At 43.0% G+C, this 25,776-nt stretch overlaps 1 protein-coding gene across 11 annotated transcripts in view; it reads left to right on the top strand.

The window, feature by feature from the left end:
• SON (SON DNA and RNA binding protein) overlaps positions 1-22,378 on the top strand; it is a 65,757-nt gene extending 43,379 nt beyond the window's left edge. For 7 of the 11 annotated variants that reach the window (XM_075263419.1, XM_075263417.1, XM_075263422.1 and 4 more), the window contains 6 exons: positions 14,682-14,792; positions 15,948-16,064; positions 17,730-17,877; positions 19,485-19,550; positions 20,397-20,512; positions 21,421-22,378. In XM_075263419.1, the coding sequence (XP_075119520.1) occupies positions 14,682-14,792; positions 15,948-16,064; positions 17,730-17,877; positions 19,485-19,550; positions 20,397-20,512; positions 21,421-21,585 (723 nt within the window). In that variant the 3' untranslated portion in view covers positions 21,586-22,378. Of the gene's footprint in view, positions 1-91; positions 2,915-14,681; positions 14,793-15,947; positions 17,878-19,484; positions 19,551-20,396; positions 20,513-21,420 lie in introns of those variants that run through there. The other 4 variants (XR_012715031.1, XM_075263424.1, XM_075263423.1 and 1 more) reach the window with 4 other exon arrangements.
• The last annotated feature ends 3,398 nt before the right edge of the window (positions 22,379-25,776 follow it).

The raw sequence follows: 25,776 nt of genomic DNA, 5'->3' as shown, positions 1-25,776 counted from the left end.
TGTCTTCTGTTTCTAGGTGAATCTGTTTTTTTTATTTTTTAATACCTTTTTATAAATACATCTTGCAATATGGCATTTTCTTGTTTTACAGTTCTAGAATTGTTTCAGGAAGGTGGATTATAACCACACTTAGATACCTGTTGCCAAACCAACGTACTGATGGGCTGAGACCCCTCCCTTCTTTAATGGCCTCACATGGACCTAATGCTTCCAGATCCTGAGTTCTGATTGGTTGCAAACTGGTCATTAAAGAACACTAAAGGACTGATTCCTAACAGCGACAGGAAAACGCAAAGGCAACCGGCCCCCCCCAGATGCGCAGAAACTATGTAAAGTTCATCAAAAACTATGGACGTATATATCTATATTTTTTTTTTCTTTCTGTGCAAAGTTGTGAAACGCTTCAATTGTACACCTAATGTTGTCATGGTATACGGCATCCAAAACCATGAAGCCCGTAACCAGTCGATTACTTCTAGTAGACGTGTAATAATTCACACCTTGAGTTTTTTTGGGTGGAGGGGGGTTTATTTTCTTTGCACATTATACTTAATAAAACAGCAAAAAAAATAGTTGCCACGTGACCTATATTTGGCTATGGCTATTGCACAACGCTTTTCGCATATGTAGGTAGTCGTCATTGGAAGATTACGCTATAACCTATAGGTTCCCGAGAGACAAAAGTCTGCACTCTGCGTGGATCTACTTTCAAAAGCCTTTCAGAAAAAAAGGATTTTGTGTAGTTCCTGTATTTTCTGCTATTCCTTTCCCATACAAAAATTTTTATTTACGAAGTGAAGTCATTCTTTAGTTGGTGGATCTTCTTGGTGGTCAAGGAGAAGCACAGTATAATTCTGATATGTCGCACTGACCCATCTATGACTTGTCTACTTCCAAAACATTGTAAAAATTCGATATCCTAAAACCAATGTAAATGGATATTGGTAATCTAATAGTTTGAAGTGTAAAATCTTCCACCCCTTTTTGATTTGCTGTGACACCATCTCGGCATTGTAGCCCAAAGAACCTCAAGAAGATTCCATACAGACATTGCAGCCCAAAGAACCTCAAGAAGATTCCATATAGTCAGTATAAAATATATCGCTAATCTCTCCAATCTCGAAGACTATAGCTACGGTTTTTGCTTTGCACAAGCAGAATTCCACCAGATTCTTTTTATTGTAGGAATAAGTCACCATCTGTTTGATATAGACCAACCATGGAAATAATCAGGAGGGTCTTGTAAAAAAAAAAAAAAAAAAAGAAAAATTTGCCCCAATTAGGAAAATTAATTTCAATTTCCTTTAATTTATTGGACAAAATGTGAACAAATTACCATACTACTCCTTCCACTTGCTTTGCACCTGAAACCTATGTCATTGACAGTATGGACAAACAATCTAGCCCTATATGGTACAGCCATATTGTCCAGCTATAATCCGAGTGATAGGTTTTATCTAGTAGACATTTACAGATTTTTAGACGTTCTACCTTCTGTAGCTTAAATATCCAAACTGCTCCTATCACTAGACCTTACATTACAATTGGTATCATTTGTACAGATAGGTTTCCTCTGATCTCGACACAAAAAATTTGATCCTGTCGATCAGATGTGATCATTCAATGATAGAACACGTTTGTATTTATTTCGACTTTGTCCTGTAATCTGCAACTTCGCAATCCATTTTTTTTTTTCAAGCTCTCACAGCTTCGCTTCTCGTGCAGCAAATCCGATTAGACCTGTAAGGACCTTTTGGGCGTGTTGAGTCGCATTACGTACCCTACGACTTTATTAATGTGTGTTTGCCTTTTTTTCGAAAATTGAAAAAATTTAGGTTGCAATTCTCCAATGAGCTCACGCAGTTTTATTCAGTTTGTAAATTTATCGACCGTATCTTTTGGGGCGCAAAATACGCAAAATCTGTACGATTTTCAGAAACACTCGACATGTAATCCCTCCACTGCCAGAGACTTGCAGTGCCTTGCACTATGGACGCTTCTGGTAGCAGAGCAGTCGAAACTGCTTGTAAATATGTTTCTATTGTAAATGGACTCACTATAAAGTCAGATACCGCTGTATATACAATATTGTTATGTTTAAAATGTATGAAAATAGTTGAATAATGGGCAGAGTAGTCGTGTGCTTTACGTTTTACGCCAGAATGTTTTTTTTTTTTTTTTTTCTCTCTTCCTGTTTTTGATAATTCTTTGGTTTGTGAAGATCTCGTGTGAATTCACTGTTTTGTTTTTTTTCTTTTTGTCTTGTCTGCAAACAACCGTTTTGAAAGCACGAATTGCTCTGACAGATTTGTGTAACGTCCTACGACACCCCCTTTTCGACCTTTTTCTTTTCTTTTGTTTTTATAACCTTGAGACCGATCCAACTACCTTTCGCAACTTAAGTTGACTTCGATGCCAGAGTTGTATTTGACTGTTTGATAGAACACCACGTTTTTCTCACATCCCATTTGGCTGTCGCCATTTTAGATGTTCGTTATCGAAATAAATCTGGGGGTAAATGCTTTCTATGGATTTTTAGGCATTCAAAAATGTTTCGTGGCAACAGCTACACTTTGTATAGGCAAAGGAGATCGAACGGGCATTTATGAAAACTGGGCACCGGATAAAGGCGTGAATGGAAGCAACCAGTCCGATTCCAGCTGCCTGTTTTTATTTCTTTAAGAAGAGCAAAGCACCTTCTGGTTTTCTCTGAGTTAAACCACTTTTCATAAGTGTCCGTCTGTTTTTATATGGGATAAAAAAAAATAATAAAAAAAAATCAATGTAAGCCAACATCAGAAACTACTGTCAAGTGAACTGTTCCCAATTCACATCCGATACCAAACACCACCTTCTTGTAAATGTTTAATTTCTTTTTTCCTGGAAATGTAATTTTGAAAACGAATAAACAGATGGTCCAAAATTTTTGTCTTAAATGTTCTTATTCATTATTTAGTAGCATGGAGGCACAAGCTTTTCTCGGATAGAAAAGGGCAAATTACGTTGTGGTTAGGATTTTACGGCACAGAAATTGTAACCTTGAAACTAAAATAGAAAATCTTATTCTACGCTGGTTTCCAAAAACAAGGGGGGAGAGTGTTGTATACCAGTGAGTGGCCTTTAGTTGGCACCCACAAGTTCTCTTCTTCGAGCCCGGAGACTCAGCTTCCCATTCAGCTAAGGGTCGAGAGTGTCGCTGTGTTATCTCCATATCATACATCGAGACCATGACATTGACAGCCATGGACAGACAGAAGAAGTCAGTCCTTTTGTACATGTTGTCCCACCCAAAATTTAGGCTGGCCATACAGTAGAAATTTTGGTTTGCCGAAAAGGCACATTTAGGCCATTTTCCAGTGACCGTGCGTGTCTTTTTGTGATCCGAACAAGTATAACAGATTCCAAACGATGGCACATACCTATCAAATAGTTAAAATGCTAGAACAGTGGCCCCCTACCGTTTTTGCTATAGGGACTGGCTTCAAGCAAAACCATTTTTGCAGGGCAGGGGTGTGGCTTTGTTCATATGGGGCAGAGTTATAGACAGCCTCCACCGTGTGGACGGGAAGGCTCTCCGCGGGGATGTTCTGTGGGGCAGGCGGGCGTGACACGAGCTTCTGAGTGGACATGGCGAATTGCAAGACACAGCTAAAGGACGTGGCGTTATCCAATAATTTACACATTACCATAGCAATGTGGCCTAGCGTGAAGTATCCAGCTGAGACTGAGGCCAGCCCTCTACTCCGGAGACTGTAATAAAAAAACGATCCTGGTCTGCGGAGCGGTGGTTGGGGACCTCTGTGCTACAATGTCATGGTAGAGACAGCGATTGATTTTCTTTTTTTATCCAAATTGTAGTCTTACCTTACGGTGTTGTCACTTAGGACTTACCATAACAGCCCGAAAAGTCTGAAATCGCTGTTGTATGGCCAACTTAAAATCTAGTCTATCCAATTCACGGTGACCTTAGCTATAGGTTTTAGGCCATGGTTGCGTAGCCCTTTTATTCTACATCTACCATGCGCCAGTACACTATATGACTAATCTGACTTTGGCCAAAAGCTGATAGAATTACCTTACATTTTATAAGAATCCCAAATTCAGATCTTAAGATTCCAGTTCCGATGCCTTTGGGTCTTTTTCCTCTTCCACTGGTGACATAAATGTTATGAATGTAAGACGAGGGGATCTGTTCTGTTAGTCCATATTGTGAGAGCCTGTAGTATAAAAGTTATGCACTGGTGGTCATTCATGAGCATGGGGTTTGGGCTGTTGACCTCAAAGGAACTGGGAAAAGTGAGGTTTTACAGATAATATAGAAGTTTTAGATATGGAGATGGGAGACATTTCCTTACCATCAAATCCATTCTACGTAATAGTATTCTACGGATATTGTATAACAAAGAGAGTGCATGTACATGAACATAATGGCTTTGGACCTTCTGGTGGATGATGTATGGTCTTCATGCTTTATCGAAATTAAGGAAATAGGTTATGTCATGATAAGGAATGTGATTCTGTAAATGAATGTGATGTTTGTGATAGGTTAGCAGGATGTACTGTTTGTGGGTCGGTAGATATTCACACAGGGGCAGTGATGGCACAGCAGCTCAACATTCTTGACCATCGTCAGACCCCCCCTTAAGAGATGTCCTAAAGATGTGGGAGATGGCTTCAGCTGTCTGTAATGGAGTTGACAGGTAATGCTGTACTCAACTTTACTTTCTAACACACCTTCAGTGGAAAGTCATTTATAAAACTGAACCTTGTATATTAATCTCTCAACCATTTTAAACTTTATATATGGCCTATCCTTATCTGATCGTGTTTTTTGGGGTCCATCTGGTCCTTGTACTATACAGTGCACAGAGCCAGAAGTAGGTGGCTCTGTGCCCTGTATGGTGGCGGGGCGCTGATACCTCAGCTCAGTCCCATTGAAGTCACTGGGAGCTGAGCTGCGGCATTGTTGCTTGGCCACTGTACAGGGCACAGAGCCAACTGATTCCAGCTCCATTCACTGTATAGTACATGGACCCAGCTTAACAGATGATCCATGCTGGAGTTGGCTGTTGTTCCCCCTCTGTTTTAGATATTCATGGCCTATCCTAAGGGTAGGTCATAAATAACCAATTCTCAACAACCCCTTTAATGGCTTTTTCCAGACTGGACTTCAGTCCAGTAATGGGGGGTCAAACGCCCAGTACCCCTACCATTCAGCTATAATAAGGTTCCGGGATGCCTGGCCTCTTCATTCTTTACTTCAGTTTGACTATATATACCTACTTAGCGGTGCTGAATATTGAGATGACTATAGCACCGATGCAGGTCGATGGTCCAGTGTAAAAATGAAGAGGCCCAGCATTTGGCCGAACAATACAGGAGGTTTTGGCATGGGTTCTGGCAGTCTAACACTCACCAATTGATATTGATGCCAATCCATAAAGATAGACCCTTAATATTCTTTAAGATATCCTCTTCAAGTAACCTTCTGAATTGCAGTGTAAATTTAGACTTTGGCCAATAGTATTCCCCTGAATTAGTCTGAGGCCTAGAATTCACCATTGTAGCCTTTCAAGGGCAGTGAGCCACGTCAAATAATGTCATGTCAGACAGGCCAGCCCAGTTGCCAAGGTTCTGCAGTAGCATTTTCGGCATTCTATGGTTGACTGGGCTTATTCTTGACTAAAAAACAGTTTCTTACGGAAACTGTACCATACATGTCCAAGGGCTTTGGTCCATCATTGCCGATTAGCCCCATCATCAAAAATGGCTGTGAACTACAATACTCAACACAATCCCTGGACTGGTGTGGTACTGTTTCTGGAAGGAAGGAGCCTTATTCTTCTAATCTTATAAATCTTCTCATGAAATCATGTGATGAGATGCTTATATAATCGTAGTCCACTTTCACATTTGCAAAAATTCCCATTGGGCCTCGTAAGACGATTAAGACTGTATCACAACTTGTCGAGGACTAATATTCTCTCGAAATCTTGAGAACATATAGCCTATATTAGTCTTTATTCAGAAGTCTCTAAGTTTGCTCAAATTTTTTACAACCCTATATTCCCTTGTTAAAAATTTTTCAAGCTTGATTTTATTTCAGGATTTTATTTTTCTTCCTCCAATCAGGTCATAACTTCAGAGCTCGATTCCTTAGTGTAGTTAGGCCGCGATTGCGCTCCGAAGTTCTGACCAGATGGGATCCGATAAACAGGTGGATGATGCTGATCCAGTGCTGATGTCACTCTGGGGCAGGAGGGGAACAAATAAAATCCTAAAATAAAGATAAGTAAGCCTTTTATATACATCTATTTTTTATTTATTTTTTTGCTTTTTCATCTGCATGATATTAAAAATGTTCTACCCAATATTTTTAAATCTTTTCCTGTGTTTGCTTTTGTTATTAGTAGACAACTCCAGCCATGCTTGAAAATTCACGTTTCAGTCCAATTTCCCATTCCTGGCCTGGTCGTTGGTGCCCAAAAGGAAGGATCTGGGTAGAACTGATTGGGCATACAAAGATGGTCAACTGTGAATTTTCTTCCCAAGCTACCAAATAGGCAAGGGACAAAATGTCAATTTCACAAAAAAAAAAACAACTGCTAAACCAGCCTTTCCTATGTGAACACTGCTGAGGAACATCCCAGGTATCAGCTTCCTGGTGGTGTGGTCGGTTATTTTTTAGAGAATTTTTATATTTCTTTATAAGCAACTAATATACTTTGAGAGCTCTTCCGGCGGTCAGTGTATGGAAACCATTCGTGTTTGCCTCCAGAGGTTGAAAACCGGTCACTTGGACACAACTGAACTGAACTCAGACTTATTAGGGCTCGTTCACATCTGCGCCCGGGACTCTGTTCTGCAGGTTTCCGTTTCCTGTACAAAACAGGGGAAGAGACGGGAACCTGTCGGCAGGTTTCAAGCCCATTGATTTGAATGGGCTTGAAAAGTCTCCGGCCTTGTGCGCCGGTGAGCGTTATATGCGCTCCGCGGCGAAACCTTTTTTTTTTAAACCGGGCACAGAGTCGGACATTCAGTACTCTGTTCAGTTTTTTTAAAAAACGGTTTCACCGCGGAGAGCATAAAACGCTCACCGGCGCTCACGGCCGGACTCGGCATGCAGAAGACGGAAACCTGAAAACGGAGTTCAGGCGCTGGTGTGAACCCAGCGTAAGTTGGACATGATTAGAATCGGTTTTCAGAATTTCTTTCACTGACTGCAGGCAGAGATCTTGAAAACTTTTGAGAAGTTTATCTTTAAATTATACAACAACATTGCAGAATGTTCAATTGTTTAGATTTTTCTAAAATAAATGAAGCAACTTTGGCCTGAGTATACAATTTACAGACCTCCATGGTTTCAGACTACGTTGTTTCCATGGCATCAGACTACAAACAAACCATGTGTAGTCTGGTTCTGTAGTCATGCTCCCTTCTATCTGTATTTTACTTCTTGCTTAAAGAGGACCTTTCATCAGATTGGGCACAGGCAGCTCTATATACTGCTGGAAAGCTGACAGTGCGCTGAATTCAGCGCACTATCGGCTTTCCCGATCTGTGCCTCGGGTAAAGCGCTATCGGTCCCGGTACCGTAGCGCTTTACAGTCAGAAGGGTGTTCCTGACAGTCTGTCAGGAACGTCCTTCTTCACAGCAGCGCCAATAGCGCTGTACAGTGGAGCGGGGAGGAACGCCCCCTCCCCTCCTGATAATACTCGTCTATGGACGAGCACTGTGAGCAGAGGGAGGGGGCGTTCCTCCCCATTCACACTGTACAGCGTGATAGGCGCTGCTGTGGAGAAGGACGTTCCTGACTGACTGTCAGGAACACCCTTCTGACTGTAAAGCCCTACGGTACCGGGACCGATAGCTCTTTACCCGGGGCACAGATCGGGAAAGCCAATAGTGTGCTGAATTCAGCGCACTGTCAGCTTTCCAGCAGTATATAGAGCTGCCTGTGCCCGATCTGATGAAAGGTCCTCTTTAATGTACATTAAGGATAGATGGAGTGTGTGTGACTGCAAGATCAGACTACACAGGGTTTGTTTGTAGTCTGTTACCAAGGAAAAACAAAGTCTGGGATAGTAGTTTTATTGACAATATGTTTGGAGATTTTAAAAGCTATGGACACCTCGAGGCTAAAATTATTTAGTTTTGGTGGTTCAGAATTTCTAACATTTTGTCTTCCACAGTTCACCTATATTCTCATACATTGCAGGCTGCTTAGTCCGTGTTCAGTGTGAAATGTTTTGTTTTCGATGAGCGCTCTGAGCACACAACTAGGCTGATACCTCCACAACCAAATAATATAAATCAGAAGGGATATCGGCTTTATGAGCATTCATAAAAGCCAAACCTAGACATCAGAGAACTCATCTGGTGGATTTTGCACTGAACGGAACTAAGCAGCCTGCAATGTATGAGAATACAAGCAAACTGCAGAAGACACACTGCTGAAGATTTTGAGTAATACCCAACAATTTCCTAGTTAATAATCCAAACATTATAATAAAACGGTGTCCATACCCTTTAAATGAGTCTTTGCCAGGTTGCGTTATATTTTTTGGTTTTCTTTTTTGCTATATACATAGAACAAGTGCATAGAGATGGTTGCATGCTTTCAAGTTTTAGTTATATCAAACTGGAAAATTCTTTAAAACCAAATCTGAATTTTCAGGGTTGGCTGTATTTGTCCTCAATTAGAAGTAGCCCATAGCATGTACCCCTACGGGGAACCTATTCAGAAGGTGTTTGTAGTAATGTCCCAAATCTTTGGCTTCGTATACAAGTTCTTAGAGCTTAGTTTAGCTAGAACGCAAACATCTTCTACTTTTCTTATGTGAAACTTTGTCAAAGGTTTTTATATTAATTTTTTTGGAAACCATATTGGGTAGTTTAAGCAACTTGTCTTCCCTGGACCCATGTATCACTTACTCTCCCAATTCATCTCTATATAATTTATATTAGAGGTTTATCCTTGTGTAATCTTTCATTGGCCCTCCAAATCTTATCACTTAGTATATTTGGATTCTCATAGTGAAGATGTTAACATTGTGTGGGCCTATTATTAGGATTTTTGCTCGAAGCTTATAAAAATACATTTGTGTGGGCCGGGTATTAGGATTTTTGCTCACGACCATCCATTAGTCATTCTGGCTTACGTCCTTATAATTTATGTAATAACCTCCCCTTTTCATCCTCTAAATATATGCTAAGATTTACTCGTGTGGCCCATACAAATGTATTTTGTTAGCAGTTTGCAGCAGCATCTTATATGAGTTGTAGACTGGTAAATTCTCATCAGATTGTTTGTCTCTAGTGCTGTTCGTATCGGGAATGAGGGGAAGCAGGGAAAGGGAGGACTAATGCTGCTCATAACAAGATATTGGACTTTATGTACAAAAGGTAAGCAAGGGACTTGTTTGTACGAGATATTAGTCCACATTCACACTAACAGAATTCTCGCCCGTGTTTTTATAGTCTTGAATTTGCCCTACAGAGGGTCAATCCAAAGTTTGCCAGTGAGGGGTTGGGTAATAATGTATGTTAAAGGGATTTTATCATTGGATTCCCTTTTTTTTCTGACTAACACGTAGGAATACCCTTAAGAAAGTCTATTCTTCTCCTATCTTTAGATGTCTTCTCCGCGCCGCCGTTCGGTAGAAACACGGGTTTTCTTCGGTATGTAAATGAGTTCTCTTGCAGCACTGGAGGCGGTCCCCAGCGCTCAAACAGCACTGGGGGCGTCCCCAATGCTGCGAGAGAAATCTCCAGCGGCACCTCTATCTTCTTCTGGAACTCCCTCTCCCCGTGTCTTCTTCCGTCCTGGGTTTCAATGTTCTAAGCATGCGCAGTCGGCTCTGCCATTGGGCCTCAGGCAGAGTCGACCGCGCATGCCCACGGCCACAAGAATATAGTAAGCTGTATAAGTGGTCATTTTCTTGTGGCCGTGGGCATGTGCAGTCGGCTCTGCCCAAGGCTTGATGGCAAAGCCGACTGCGCATGCCTAGAAGATTGAAACCCAGGACGGAAGAAGACACAGGGAGAGGGTGTTCCAGAAGATGATAGAGGGGTCGCTGAAGATTTCTCTCGCAGCATTGGGGACGCCCCCAGTGCTGCGGGAGAACTCATTTGCATACAGAAGAAAACCGGGATTTCTACCGAACAGCGGTGCGGAGAAGACATCTAAAGGTAGGAGAAGAATAGCCTTTCTTAATAAAGGGTATCCAATGATAGGATCCCTTTAAAGGAGTTTTTGGGTGGTTAAAAAATTTACATATAGCTCAAAATGGCATAAAAGGAGAGATACATGCCTCACTGATTTCCAAATGCTTCTGTTTCAGTACTTACTGGTCCCTCGCTGGTCTACTGCTTCTTCATCCCTTCACTACACTGTGACTGGAGTGCCCAGTGTTTGACTGACTGCTTAGTTCCTATGTGTCGTAAAAACTAAGAAGTAGAGACCAGCAGGGCATCAGTCAGGTGTATAGAAGTATAGCTTACGCTAGGTTCACACTTGCGTTCGGGTTTACGTTCGGGGGACCACTTGAATGGAAACCTAATCTGCTTTAAAAAGCGGTTACCCGCGTAAACCTGCAGACCCCATAGTATATACTATTTTTCATGACCTTTCAAAAAAAGAAAAGAATTCTTTGGGTTTAGAGGAATTTTTTCCTACTTAAAGGGCCTTTTTACCTCTGTCTTCCACCCAAAGTTTGAGTTGACAGCAGGATATGTGGCTGGCATAATACAATGGCAAAAGTCTTTCCTCCACAGCTCTCATTGTATATAATTCATAGCAACTATGCTTGAAAGTCTTTGAGTATCGAAGGGGCCCTTTGACAACAGTGCTTTCCAAAATTCAGAGCCATCGTCGTACATTACATGGGCACACGATAATTTCAATAGCTGCCATGTAATTTGCAAGATAAAATTAGTTCTCCCTGTTTCCACTAGTGGTGAGTTTGGTTTTATGGATGCCAACCAATTAGCGAACCGTAGGGGAAGCAGCCATGTTTAAGGTTGTCAAAGAACCAATGCTAACCATTTAACCACACCATCTTCAGTAACAAAAAAAAAATCACCAAAATCTTCTAATGGCTGTACCCTTTATTCAGTTTTATTTTGTATGTATTTAACAACATCCTAAAGGGGGCGAGTCCGACATCTGACTTGCCCCAAGGCTTTGGTTATATTGGACACTACAGAAACTATGCCCGTTTCCTCTGGTGGTTAATAGCAAATATATTTTTGGCAAACTGTGGTCAACCTCAAACTTTTCCGCAATGCACTTTGTAGTCGTAGTCATGTTGTTCCCAATTCATCCGTCAATCCTGGTCTTTCAACGGTTCATAAGGGACTAATATTAGATTTTCTGTCTAGTGCTAATGTAGCGTAACACCATAACTGCTTGCGTTAAATTGTGTTAACGTTTCGACGTACTGTTGGTTCCCATTTTTGGATTGGGAATTTTAGAAGATACTTTATTTGAAGAAAGTTTTTGGAGACTGAAAGAAGTGGTTAGAGACACAAGTTGGAAGCGTCTTGAATAATTGGTCGAATGCCCTTGGTCTGTTCTCATGAAATTGGTGTTCCGACCCATTGAATGTAAATTTCTTCACTCTAATAATACAATGTAGATGGCTCATGTGACCAGAGGATTTGCCAAGGTTGTTTCAGGTGAGTTCCATCATTTGGAATGAATTACGAGTGCAGTAGAGAGAAGGTCATCCAACGACGGAGCTTCCATCTTGGATTTCAAGATTGAAAACCAAAATATTACTGTAAAAGTTGGACTAGAGAGGCAAAGAACGTCCTACTTGTTCATCACTACAAAAGTGAACTCTTAAGGACAGGTAGAACCTTGAAGATTGACGGAACCAGAAAGCTTTGAAACTTTTTGCGAAGAATTATACGTACCGCCAGATGACACATGGACATTAACTTCGTTGCTGTGACTTTGGCTTTTGATGTACATGTACAGCACTGTGGAATATGATGAACACCTGGAAATAAATGAAATATTGAGTATCTGGTATGTCGTCTTTTTTTGGTCTGGGGTCAAAATATTAACTATAATAAAGTCTTGTTACAACTTGTTTAGAGGTTTGTCTATAGGATTTATTAGGATCCAGTGTGACCCAAACTTATTAACCTGGAATGAATTTGATGGGCTTGAAGTTTTGAGACGTGAAGCTTATGAAGGGTTGAGGTGTAAACGTAGATGGAGAAATTGGAGATTACCTGCATAGGACTGACAACAATGTATTTTTGGAAGAGGGTTGTTAAATAGAACAACCCTTGTTCATCAGCTTGTCTAGTAAGGAAGTTTATCCACACTTAGGAAAGGTCCCAGCGCAGTTTCCTCTTAAAATTGGCAGACAGAAAAGGAGTACTTCTATCCACTGGTTTCCTTGTAAAACCAGTGGAAACTCTGCAGACCCCATTATAGTCTATAGGGTCTACTGGTTTTCGTGGGTCAACGATTTTTAAGCAGACAGGTTCTCCATTTTTATGGTCCCCATGTGGACCTGAACAACTGAGAACCCGAGTGTAGCGTGAACCTAGTATTAATTAAAGAGGACCTTTCACGTCCTCTCGCACCAGTCGTATTCTCTACCGCTATAAGGACTAGTTCACAGGGGGCACGGTATGCCGTATTTTGGTCTTGATTTTGACACAGAAAGCCGTGTCAGAATAGGGCCAAAATGCACCTGCCACGACTGTCGTGGCTTCCGACAGTCGCGGCTTCCCGCTCTGGAGTAGGCCCAAATGAATGGGCCTAGTCCGGAGGGTGCTGCTGTGAGGCGGACGACGGGGCTGAATCAGCCGTGGAATCCGCCTGAAGAACCTCTTACTATAATAAACAGGGGACCGGGGTTTATATTTGTAATAAAGCTTCCAAGAAACCCTTTTAAAGAAGACTCGTTGGCAAAACCAGACACAACCCATAGTCAGAAAAAGATCCAATGGTCCATCTAATATGGCCTTATATTATTTCCTTTTCATCTTAGGATGGACATGTAAATATCCCAGGCTGCTTCAATTCCCTTACTACATATTACTCCAAATTTTAACTCCTTTTTTTCAGTAAAAACAAAAATTCCTGACGTTGCTCCTTATCTTTCCCAGAACTAATTTCAGTTTGTGCCCCCTCGTTCTTATGTTCTTCCCTACTGAACCTCTAACCTATATGTAAAGGTTTCTCATTCTTTCTTCAAGGCTATTCAGATTAAGATCTTGAAGCCCCTCCTGGGGCTACAGGCCCTCCATTTTTGTAGTTTGCCTTTTCACCCGTTCTATTTCAAAAAATGTTTTGTATTGTGGGTGTCTGACGTTGTGGCGTTGCTGTAATGCAGGTAGAATTGTGGTTATGGCATTGAGCGCAGGTCGCCTCTTCTTGTATGTTATATTATAACCTCTTCTCCTTCAGACATTTGCTGGCCAGTCATACAGCAACCCTCCAGGATATTCACTTTTGTGTCCAAATTGGAGTTTCTAATCTAGTCTCGTGTGCTCCATTTACTTGCACACCCATCCATTTCAGTACGAGACAGAGTAGGAGGAATTTTAAAGGGATTCTATCCTTAAAAATTCTTGATCACACATAGAAATAGCTGTAAGAAAGGCTATTCTTCTCCTACCTTTAGATGTCTTACCCACATCGCCGTTCAGTAGAAATCCAGGTTTTCATCTGTATGCAAATGAGTTCTCTCGCAGCACTGGGGGCGTCCACAATGCTGCGAGAGAACTCTCCAGCAATACCTTCTTCAGGAACCCACCTCACTGTGCGTCTTCTTCCACAGCTGGGTTTCAACCTTCTAGGTCTTGGGACAGAGCAGGCTGCGCATCCCCGCGGCCACAAGAAAAATGGCCGCTTACACAGCTTACTTTGTAATCGGCCGTTTTCTTGTGGCTGCCGGGCATGAGCAGTCGGCTCCGGTGACAGATCCAATTGCGCATGCCTGGAGAATTGAAACCCAGGATGGAAGAAGAGGCAGGGAGAGGCCGATCCTGAAGAAGATGGAAGCGGTGCTGGAGATTTCTCTCACAGCATTGGGGACACCCCCAGTGCTGTTTGAGCGCTGTGGCCCTCCCCCAGTGCTGCAAGAGAATTCACTTGCATACCGAAGAAAAGTGGGATTTCTACTGAACGGCGGTGCGGAGAAGACATCTAAAGGTAGGGGAAGAATAGACTTTCTCAAGGTGTGTGTTTTTTGGAGAGGGGGTGTTCTGGTTAGTAAGGTCCTGTGATTCCAGCAGCCTCTGCAGAGTTTGGTACAATGTAATGATATACTAACGGGGGGTGGGGGGGGGGTAGCTAGTTACCATCAGTCACAAGGCCTCACAGAGGGGCTGTGCATGAGGATCTGAGTCCCAAAAATGCCTAAAAACTTCTACAAATGTATAAGTGCTGCTTATGGTATTTCCCTAAATATGCTGACCTATTATATCGTTTCTATTCTTGGCTGTTTCCAAGATCTCCGCTTGCTGTGTTGCTTGTATGTCTGACATTCACAAGTAGTTATGATCTGATTTGACAAGTTTTTCTTTTTAGCTAACCGCAGAACGCTTCACTTGTCTTACTGTAGAAATACATTTTCATAAGGTGGTTCTTCTGAATAAATGGGTTACTGTGTGTGTACGAGTACTAAGCTGCTGTGTGTTTTTTCTGTTGTAGCCAGTGGACATCACCTCTGCAATGAATGAACGTGCAGTCGCCCAGACCAGGCTTACAGGAAATCCATATGACATTGAAGCCTTGTTTATGCTGAATCGTGCACAGGAACAGGTTCGTTCATTTGCCTTATTGCTGGTTTCCAAAATAATATGCCTTTTCTATGGCGTTGTTCACACTTGGATTCGGGGCCTCTGTCATAGAGTCTATTATATTTGACTGGAAGGACAACATTGCATGTGGCAAAACCGGCCAAAACCCATTAGAAGTCACTTTATCACTTTGGATTATTCCACTGTCCATAGTACTCTCTAATTTGCCACAGACCTGTCTCAAGATACACCCTGTCCACAATACTTGAAGCCTATTTACACCTGTCTTCTGGGTTGGGCTTTTTCTGTATTTTTTTACAAAAAATTTCCAATAAACAAATATATATTTTCCATTTAGGTTTAATAGGAGTGATACCCTAGTACCATAGGTCATACTCAACTTTATGTAGGGATCAGAAGACTGGAATCTCATGGTCCAAAACGTGCACAAAGTGTAGGGCTCAAATGTAGGGTTATGTTATGGCCTTTGGTATTCACTGCAGAATGACTGCATCCAGTTATTACCAAAATCGTTTCCTTCATTAATTTACATTTCACTACCTTCAAGATTTTACAGTTTACCTTGTGATTCCTTCACTCATGTGAATGGAACCTCATTCTAACCCGACAGTGATGTGACTTTAAGTCGCAAAAAAATCAGGCAAATGTCTGACTTGAGGTCGCAGCACTCTCGGGTTTGCAATGCGACTCCATTCACTAACATGAGTGAAGAAGGTGCAAAGCAACCCAGTAATGTTTAGTTGTGCAAAGAGAGTCCACAGGATAGGTCATCAGTACTCTAATGATGGGCTCCAACATACGGACCCATCAGCTTGTTTGGCTGGCGGCTTCTGCTGCGGATAGTGCTAGAAGCAGCTCTGCTCCTTTACTAGACACCACCCCATCCATGGGAGCAGAGCTGCTTCCGGCCTTGTCTGCAGCAGTAGATTCCAGCACTGGGACGTGGCAGAATCATCTGGTGCGTGCAGGGTCTGAGTATCAGTCCTCCTCTGATCAGATACTGACCTAATCCGGTTATTTGTTATAAATTGTTATAAAAAAAACCAAAAACACCAAACACCATAAAACCCTTTTAAGGGGACCGATCTGTAAGAATCCTCACTGAGATTTGTATCCAATGTTACACTTCAGTAAGTCCTTGTACCGTCTCCTACAGATTGATGCCTGGGCTCAGTCTACATCGATTCCTGGACAATTTACAGGGAGCACCGGAGCACAAGTCCTGTCTGCGGAGGAAATCAGCAACAGCGGCCCTCAAGCCTGGCTTAAAAAGGTATATGTCAAGGAAGCAGAGGTATTGGCCTGAACTATGCAAATGCTGAGAACACGGCCAGCGCTTGCTTCCATTAGACTCTTAGTACATGTGAGCCTACCATCGCAACATGTCAGAAACCGCCACAAAATGAAACCTAAAATTGTAGCAAACTAGTGTTTTGAGGATATGCTAATATTCCTATACCGTTTCATTTTGGGCTGGTTTTTTGACATCATCAGTTCTTGAATTCTGACTTTTCCCCCCCCGTTTGGTGAAATGATGAATTCTTGTGTTTCCCAAAACCGGTCTGTTTCACTGTTCCTTTAGCTGTGTTGGTCGTTCACATGATAAGAAACAGAACATACGTCCGATAGACAAAAAAATTTGATGACCCTTATGGTCTAAGACCCAAACTTTTCTGCCAGCAACTGTCGGCATGCAGAGAAGTGGAGACGTCACTATGTCGGGAAAGAGAAGAGCGACCATGAGAAGACCCGAGCATAAGAAGAGGAACGAGCGCTTGGCCGTCTTGGGAAGTTTTCGAAGGAGCAACTGAGCCATCACGTCTTTGGCTCTCCCCTCTGCATATCCGATGTTTCGACGTTTAGTTCTAGCTGTGAGCAATGGGGTTTTATATAAGGTCACGTGATCTTTTCAGTGTAATGGCTTCCACCCCAATTGAATCCATATGATGGGATGTTTCTGTGTGTTACCATGTGAACGTGATACCCAGAGCTCCTGGACAGAGAGGAGGTGCACTTAATGTTTTGCATTGTGATCTGCGAGCGGGACGGCACAGTGAAACAGACCTTGATGTTGAAAATTCTATCATTACAAAGCAGGTTCTAAAGAGGAATCGGACCCCGGTGTGACTATGGCTGGGGTCTATGTCACTCCCAGCCCTTCTTTTATGAAAATGTCCTGGCATTGAGAAGGGCGAATGGAACTCATAAGTAAGTAAACCCTTGGGTGTTGAAAGCGAGGAGATCCAGCATGGAGGGAGGTTCTTCTGCATGATCTGGTTAAGTCCAGCATTATCTGGACATGACAGGTCAGAGGCCAAAACCGATCTACACTTTGGTGATTTGAGTACGCTTTAACCTTTTACTGTACAATGTTGAGGGCTGCTCGATGTCTCACTAATATATGTGGGGGGTGGGGAAAGCATTTGTTCTTTTGCCCAGTCCAGGATGAAATGATGAGTCTAGAATTGCCCAGTATTCAGGTGTCAGGAGGACGGTAGGACAGCTTTCTGCTTGGGTAAGCAATGGGTTACAAGAGAGGGGATAGTTCACAGTCACCTGTGAACTTTCACCACTCTGTATGGAAACTTGTTGCAGGGTCAGATCCTTGTATGTGCCTCGTGTCCATGGTCTCTGCCTGCTCTCCTATCACAGCGCTGCGGCCACAGGGGCATAGGTACGTAAGCATTTCAAGAGTCTTTACATTTCATTTGCTTTGTACAAATGGCTTGTTGGGATCTTTAATGTAGATCAGAGACTTAACTAGTCAGGATTGTTACCCTAGGAAGTCTGTACTGTAATTGTTAATAGCCGTGTCTGTATAGTGATGGTTTAGAGACGACCTTCATTGGGTTGACAATCTGCATTAGAGACCCTTTCTATCTGCTTTTATACTAATACTTGGCTCGGCTATTTTCTCTCTCTTGTGTCTTTCTCCTAGGATCAGTTTTTAAAGGCTGCGCCTGTCACCGGAGGGCGAGGGGCTCTGCTCATGAGAAAAATGGGCTGGAAGGAAGGAGAAGGGCTCGGAAGAAATAATGAAGGGAATGTTGACCCAATTCTTCTTGACTTTAAGACTGACCGTAAAGGTAATGGTTCTGTCAATACAAGGCGATCTTGAGATTTCAGGATTGTTTTTAAAATCCGATTTCCAATCATTTACCATTCGAACCCGATCCCAATTCCGATCCCAATGCAAGTCAATGGGATTTTTTTAATAATTGAAGATCGGATTTTAAAAACAATCCTATTCACTACACAGCATGGAGTCTAAAAATTGAACGCTTTAATTGTTAGACTCCACGCTGTGTAGTGATTAAAAAAAAAAAAATCCTCTGGCTACTTAGTCCCCCCTGGTGTCCACTTACCTGCACAGAAGCGCTGCTGCTCCCCACTGTTCTCGCTCCTCTTCTCACCTTGCTGCCCCCGCCTCCCAGATTAGTGATACAGACCTAGGAAGAAGGAGGGGCTTGTGGATAGGAGAGTGTGGGCGGGTACAGGGAGGGGAGATGTGAATGCATCCCTCATGTCTCCCCTCCCAGTACCCGCCCACACTCTCCTAGTGTTAACTTTAGTCCTATTTTGAATGAAAAGATGACCAGGGGAGATGCCATATTTTTACCTTGCATTTCAGCCACAGTCATGCATTGGGACTGCGGTGGCCATAACTATACATGACATGGAAGCCGCAGCAAATCTCTGTCCATCTCAGTATTATGTCATTATCGAAAACCAAAAGCCTGCGGCATAAATTGACCAGTCTGTAAGCAGGAGAGAAATGTGCCCACAATTTGGCAGGATTTTTTAATACAAAGGAAAATACCGGAATGGAATTATGTAACTGGGGCTCTGTCCCCGATCCCACATTTCCCCACATGATATGATGTCATCTTATGCTAACTTTATATGTCCAAGCTCCATCCACATGTTAAAGCACACGACTGGTGACGGCTCATACAGCTTTATGTATGTGTAATGACAGTCACCTCTATTACAACATTGTCTGACCTCTACATAAGCAATGCCACCCCTGCTACCTCGTGTGTCACCCCCTCTACCTCATAGATTGTAAGCTCTTGTGAGCAGGGCCCTCAGTCCCATTGTGTGAAATGACTTTCTTTGTAATGAATCTCTCTGTCTGTATCTGAACCCTACAAATTGTACAGCGCTGCGGAATATGTTGGCGCTATAGAAATAAAATTTATTATTATTATCAATTGTAGAAAGTGCATAACCCCTTTAAGGAAATAATTGCCTTGGGTTTTTTTTTTCTCTTTGCATTGACTTTCGTTAAAAACATTTCTGGGCGCTGGGGACGTTTTTGATGCTGATGACCTATCCTGAAAATAAGTCACCATTACCACATCAGTGAGGACTCTATATTGAGACTCTGCACAGATCATCTTTTCCAGGCAACCTCCAGAGTCTATATGGGGGACAAGTCTAAAACAGAAGGCTCTCTCCACTGTGTATAGTAACTGTGCTGGAGTAGTCTAGCTTTGTTCCCATTCAAATAAATAAGAGAGTGCTGCAGTACCCCAGCTGGCCACTATGCAGTGTATGGAGCCCACAGGAGACTGCCTGGGAGCAGCTGATACTGTCTTCAGGATACTAAAAATGCCCCAGACCGTAAACCCTCTAATACATTGTGTGAGTGTTGTAGTTGTAAAGTGTATAAAATATTTGTGTCTTGTAGGTTTGGTAGCAGATGGGGAAAAAGCTTCTAACAAACTGGCTCTGCCTGCAATGAAGGATCTATCCGGTGAGTCGCAGCCACGTCTTCCTTACTTTGAGTAGATGTGGACACTAGAGATGAGCGAGTACTGTTGGGATCAGCCGATCCGAACAGCACGCTCCATAGAAATGAATGGATGCACCTGGTACTTCCGCTTTGACGGCAGCCGGCCGCTTAACCCCCCACGTGCCGGCTACGTCCATTCATTTCTATGCGAGCGTGCTGTTCGGATCGGCTGATCCAAACAGTACTCGCTCATTTCTAGTGGACACGCACGTATCCTCTGCCCTTCAGTCACAATTTTTGCACTGAGAATGTTTGGTCCTTCTCAGCACCACTACCTGGCATTGGCTTAGCAATGTATAAGCTCCCCCTAGAGAGGCTGTTGAGTAGCTACATCAGAATGGTTCACCATTGGATCTAGGTGGGGGGTGTAACCCTTTTTCAATGATTTAATGTGATTTCTCCTGAGACTTACGTGAGCTGGCAGCCATATGCCTCTTGTGCACCCTAGAATGGGGTTTAGGAACCTTCCTTAGGAAAGACAATCAGTTTATGATCTAACAAATTTTGCATTGATCAGCAAAGGGTCTGTGTTAGACCACCTTATACCGCGCCATGTCTGTGAACATCATTGAGCCTGGTGCTGCTTGTCAACTAAAATGGGACTGAGCTGCAGTATCAGGCACAGCCTCGCTTGTATCTATGTACAGCACTGTGCCTGGATAGACCAGGACCACTCCCCCAGTATGACCAGTGCAATGAAATGGTGCTTACACACAGAATCAGCAGCCATGGATATGTCTATTTCTTAAAATACGTTTCTTCAGCCTCACGTCTAGCAGCATTCATGATCCTGAGTGTATTTTGCAGGGAAGCATCCCATCTCTGCGCTGATGGAGCTCTGCAACAAGAAGAAATGGTCTCCTCCTGAATTTGAGCTTGTGGACGACACCGGCCCCGAGCACCGCAAACGGTTTCTTTTTAGGGTAAGAATCCTTATATAGAATGTAAAGTTTCATTTCCTGCAGTGGTTTCATTTCCTGCAGTGTGCACAGGGTTAAGTCCTTGTATGTGAATAAGTTCTTTAGAACCATGACAATGACATGAATAAACATGAGTCACATGGGGGGAGTAGCATTGGGTGCAAAACATGGGGGGATTTTAGGGTTCCTGTATTTTGACATTTGTTGAGTTCTAAAGGGTTTAGTTCCAATCTAATAATTTCTGAATTGTTGTTGGTATGTACATTTATTAGATGGTAGATCAGCGCGGTCCATCGTAAAGTCCAGAGCACTGGAGCGCATAGTGGCAGCTTAAAGAGAACCTTTCATATCTCCAGCCCCCGGAACATAATGCAAAAGCTGACAGTGCGCTGTCTGGCGGTATATAAAACAGCATGTGCCCAAGGACGTGAAAGGTCCTCTTTATGGAGGGTATTCCACTGATACATTGCTCCTATCTAAATAATAACCGGTAATGTGCGGGTTAGTGTGGGTTCAACAACAGAGACCCCCAAACCGATCAGAAGAAGAAGAATTGGGGTGTTTTGTACCCCAGTTCGTGTGAAGCAGCGGGCAATACTTGTTCTCCTGCTGCAATAATTTCAGTGGGAATCATTAGAGATAACCACTCTCTGTTGGACCACCACCGATCAGTCATTTACCCCTTAGACATCCATTCTTGTTACTGGAACATCCCTTTAAGCCCTGCCTCTTTCCCTCTAGGCCCTGCCCCTTTCCCGCTAAGCCCTGCCCCTTTCTCTCTAAGCCCCACCCCATAATTGGACAAGGTGCAAAAAAGTTATCTAAAACAGTGCAAATTAGGCAGAATTCTTGTTCCTCTCCATCAGTGACTCTGCCCTAGTAATGTGGTTTACGTTCTTCTGCCCCCACAGGTAACTGTAAACGGAGTGTTATGTCAGCCGAGTCAGCCAAGTCTGACCAAGAAGCTCGCCAAGGCCACGGCAGCCGCTGCCGCCCTCCAGGCCCTGGGTGCGTTGCCGAAGGAAAGCATGACCTCAACAAGCAACTTCTGCAGTGCCTCTTCCAGTACGTTGTAGGTCCTTGGTTTTTTTGTAGATGAGTACAATACTAACCTATGGACAGGAGGAAACTCTACCTATATCTACATCAAGTCCTAAAATTCAAGAAAAATCTGAAACTTTTTATAATCGCATGAAAATTTAATGTTTTGTATCCAAGGCTGAGTCTGTGGCTTTTGTAGTTTATGGCTAGTTTGGATTATGCTCTGTTGTATATTTAGGGAACGTCCAACTTCATTCTTTCTAGTCCTTTCTATCACTCGTGGAACGGCGTTGTCAGATATCCAGTTCGCCTTGGTGAATTTCCCCTTTGTTTCTCGCACTGGTAGTGGGGGAGGGCGCGAGGCTTTCCATTCACAGCCATGTTACAAGATGCTGCATCCGGCGAGCTGCGGTACGGGGAGACCACAAGCCACCCATGACACATCACGGGACTCCTCAGTTTTTGAGGAGCGGGGGTTGGTTTTTGACGTACCCACCTGCAGAATGCAGACAGATACTTGTAGTATCAAGATTGTATCTCCTAGAGGAGTGGTCTCTGGCTGTGGTAAAACCACAACCCCCTCCCCAGCATATCCTGAGAGCCTCAGATTATTAGGGTGTTCCCCACTGTACTTCTGAGAGCGGACGGTAAGGTGACTGACACGACCCTCCACCCTTCCAGTCTGTTTATTGTGCCTGTGTTTCATTTGTGATTTTATACATGAATCTGTATGGATCTTTATGGCTTCAGCACAGGAGCTAAATCTATCTTGACCCGAAATGTGGTCTGTAAGAGATCAAGTGGCGCTTAATTGTAAATAAATCTTAATTAAACTATCATGTCTTGGCTGATTTATTGGGATGAGAAAGCTAAAGAAGAGATCACAATGTTTGTTAAAGGGCTTGTGCTGTTAAGGACACCCATCCGCGGGGCAGGGCGGGGATAGGTGTCCGACGGTTGGGGGCCCTATTGCCCAGTCCTCCAGTTGTCAGGACTACAGGGGACTGAAAGCCCCTCTAAAAAGCCTCCTTGTGAATAGAGCAGCAGTGCAATTGTGTGAGATTACAGTCATGTGTGTTTGGATGTTTGTTCCTCAATCACGCAAAACCTGCTCCACCAATTTGGCTGAAATTTTCCACAAACATAGTTACTACACAGGATTGCGCTATAGGCTACTTTTCGTCACAATAGCGCACATACGTTTTTCCCAGGACCCCCACAAAAGCGAAACTCACATCACTATCTCTGCAATCTCACACACTTTGGACCATAGCAAACCACAAAATTCCTATTGTCCTCTACAGCCTAGCCCCTAACCCCATACAATCACATTTACATATACACTCACCGGCCACTTTATTAGGTACACCTGTCCAACTGCTCGTTAACACTTAATTTCTAATCAGCCAATCACATGGCGGCAACTCAGTGCATTTAGGCATGTAGACATGGTCAAGACAATCTCCTGCAGTTCAAACCGAGCATCAGTATGGGGAAGAAAGGTGATTTGAGTGCCTTTGAACGTGGCATGGTTGTTGGTGCCAGAAGGGCTGGTCTGAGTATTTCAGAAACTGCTGATCTACTGGGATTTTCACGCACAACCATCTCTAGGGTTTACAGTGAATGGTCCGAAAAAGAAAAAACATCCAGTGAGCGGCAGTTCTGTGGGCGGAAATGCGTTGTTGATGCCAGAGGTCAGAGGAGAATGGCCAGACTGGTTCGAGCTGATAGAAAGGCAACAGTGACTCAAATAGCCACCCGTTACAACCAAGGTAGCCAGAAGAGCATCTCTGAACGCCGCACAGTACGTCCAACTTTGAGGCAAATGGGCTACAGCAGCAGAAGACCACACCGGGTGCCACTCCTTTCAGCTAAGAACAGGAAACTGAGGCTACAATTTGCACAAGCTCATCGAAATTGGACAATTGAAGATTGGAAAAACGTTGCCTGGTCTGATGAGTCTCGATTTCTGCTGCGACATTCGGATGGTAGGGTCAGAATTTGGCGTCAACAACATGAAAGCATGGATCCATCCTGCCTTGTATCAACGGTTCAGGCTGGTGGTGGTGGTGTCATGGTGTGGGGAATATTTTCTTGGCACTCTTTGGGCCCCTTGGTACCAATTGAGCATCGTTGCAACGCCAAAGCTTACCTGAGTATTGTTGCTGACCATGTCCATCCCTTTATGACCACAATGTACCCAACATCTGATGGCTACTTTCAGCAGGATAATGCAATGCCATGTCATAAAGCTGGAATCATCTCAGACTGGTTTCTTGAACATGACAATGAGTTCACTGTACTCCAATGGCCTCCACAGTCACCAGATCTCAATCCAATAGAGCATCTTTGGGATGTGGTGGAACGGGAGATTCGCATCATGGATGTGCAGCCGACAAATCTGCGGCAACTGTGTGATGCCATCATGTCAATATGGACCAAAATCTCTGAGGAATGCTTCCAGCACCTTGTTGTATCTATGCCACGAAGAATTGAGGCAGTTCTGAAGGCAAAAGGGGGTCCAACCCGTTACTAGCATGGTGTACCTAATAAAGTGGCCGGTGAGTGTACTTTATCATTTTGCCCCTCACCTTAACGATACTCCAGGAGGCTACCTCTTCAACGCTCCGGAGCAGCCATCTTTGCCGACCCTTACCGCTCTGACAATCCGCGACACCGCCCACCCAGCCTCTCCACTGTGTTGGCAGGAGCATGTGCATGTTAGCCACCTCCAGGACGTGTTCCCTGTTCTACTCATGCGTAATCTGGAAGCACCCCGATTGTGTAATGGCACGTGTCACACAACTAGGAACAAATATCATTGCAGCCACTATTCTTACAGGAGCAGCTACAGGTGATAGTGTGTTAACCCCACGCATTCCAATTATACCAAATAATTTCCCATTTCAATTCAAACAACTACAATTTCCCCTTAAGTTGACTTTTACAATGACCATTAATAAATCCCAAGGACAAACGCTGAGAGTAGCAGGAATACATTTGGCCACACCAGGCTTCTCACATGGCCAGACTTTGTGGCTTGCTCAAAGAGTATCCTGTGCCCAAAACTGATATGTACTGGCGGAAAATAACAAATCATACAATGTCGTATATACAATTATATTAACCTGTAATGGCTCTGTCCCAAAGTCACTATGTACAGTTTATAACAACACCGTATAGCAGCTGAAATACAAATTACATTCAACACAAAAGTCTCATGTGTTCTCAGAATTACAGCAACAAGATACAAAGTTACATGTCATATCCCATCCCTTATACACAGTACGAAAACCTTACCCGCGCCTGTATATACCCACTGCTACAATCACCGCAGATGAAGTCGCGGGTACCAGCTAGTATATACATACATACATACACATGCATCATGTACTGTTGACATATCTGTTTGGAATTGATACCCTAAAGGCACCATTCTCATTGGATAAAATATAAAATGGCAAGTCTCAGGGCTGTTCCTATCGAATGAACAAATTTCTGGGAGGTTATTTCGAGAACATCGCACATGCTATAGGGTTTATAGGGTCTTGTGTTTGTTGTCTTTCAGGACAAAATTTCCCCTCTCTTCAGGATACTTAAAAATTGAAAGCTCACAGACTAGATACCTAGTTAGAGAATCATAACCAAATCCTACCACAAGATTTTGGATCATAATGGACCTAATAAACAAAAGAGCCCTGATCTTGGACAATTGGGAATACATTTCTAAAATCCAGGTCAATAAAACCATTGTTCTTACTGTTCCACCTCCTCCAACCAAATGCTGTCTCTATTCGTTCACTAATATGAGCCTTTATATAGGACACTGTCCGGTTCCTTCTGTTCCGGTAACAGGGACCACATCACTTATCTTTACTAATAATGTAGATATTATCCGGTATAATATTTGCAGGTAAACTTCTGTAGTGAGAACACAATGGCGGCCTTATCCTGCTGAGAATGTTTCGGATCCTAGTAAACTTGTGATAGAAGATGAGACTCTTGTTAGATAGTTTTTGTATTCTTTAATATACAGGTAATTTTTCGATAAGTTATATGTCAATATTTTGATAATAGACTTACGTACAATCGTACATTTCACGTGTTGTGTCATGTGTTGTCAAGCAGAGCGCCCTTAGCAAGCAGTCTGTCAGACCTTTGTATAAAGCAGTGAATTACTTGGTTGCTATGGGTATCTGCCCCAATTTAGGTTTTTATTACATCAG

This window comes from Leptodactylus fuscus, chromosome 2 (genome assembly GCF_031893055.1).
Source record: "Leptodactylus fuscus isolate aLepFus1 chromosome 2, aLepFus1.hap2, whole genome shotgun sequence".
NCBI classification, from domain to species: Eukaryota; Metazoa; Chordata; class Amphibia; order Anura; family Leptodactylidae; genus Leptodactylus; species Leptodactylus fuscus.
This window is presented reverse-complemented; position numbering and strand designations above follow the sequence as displayed.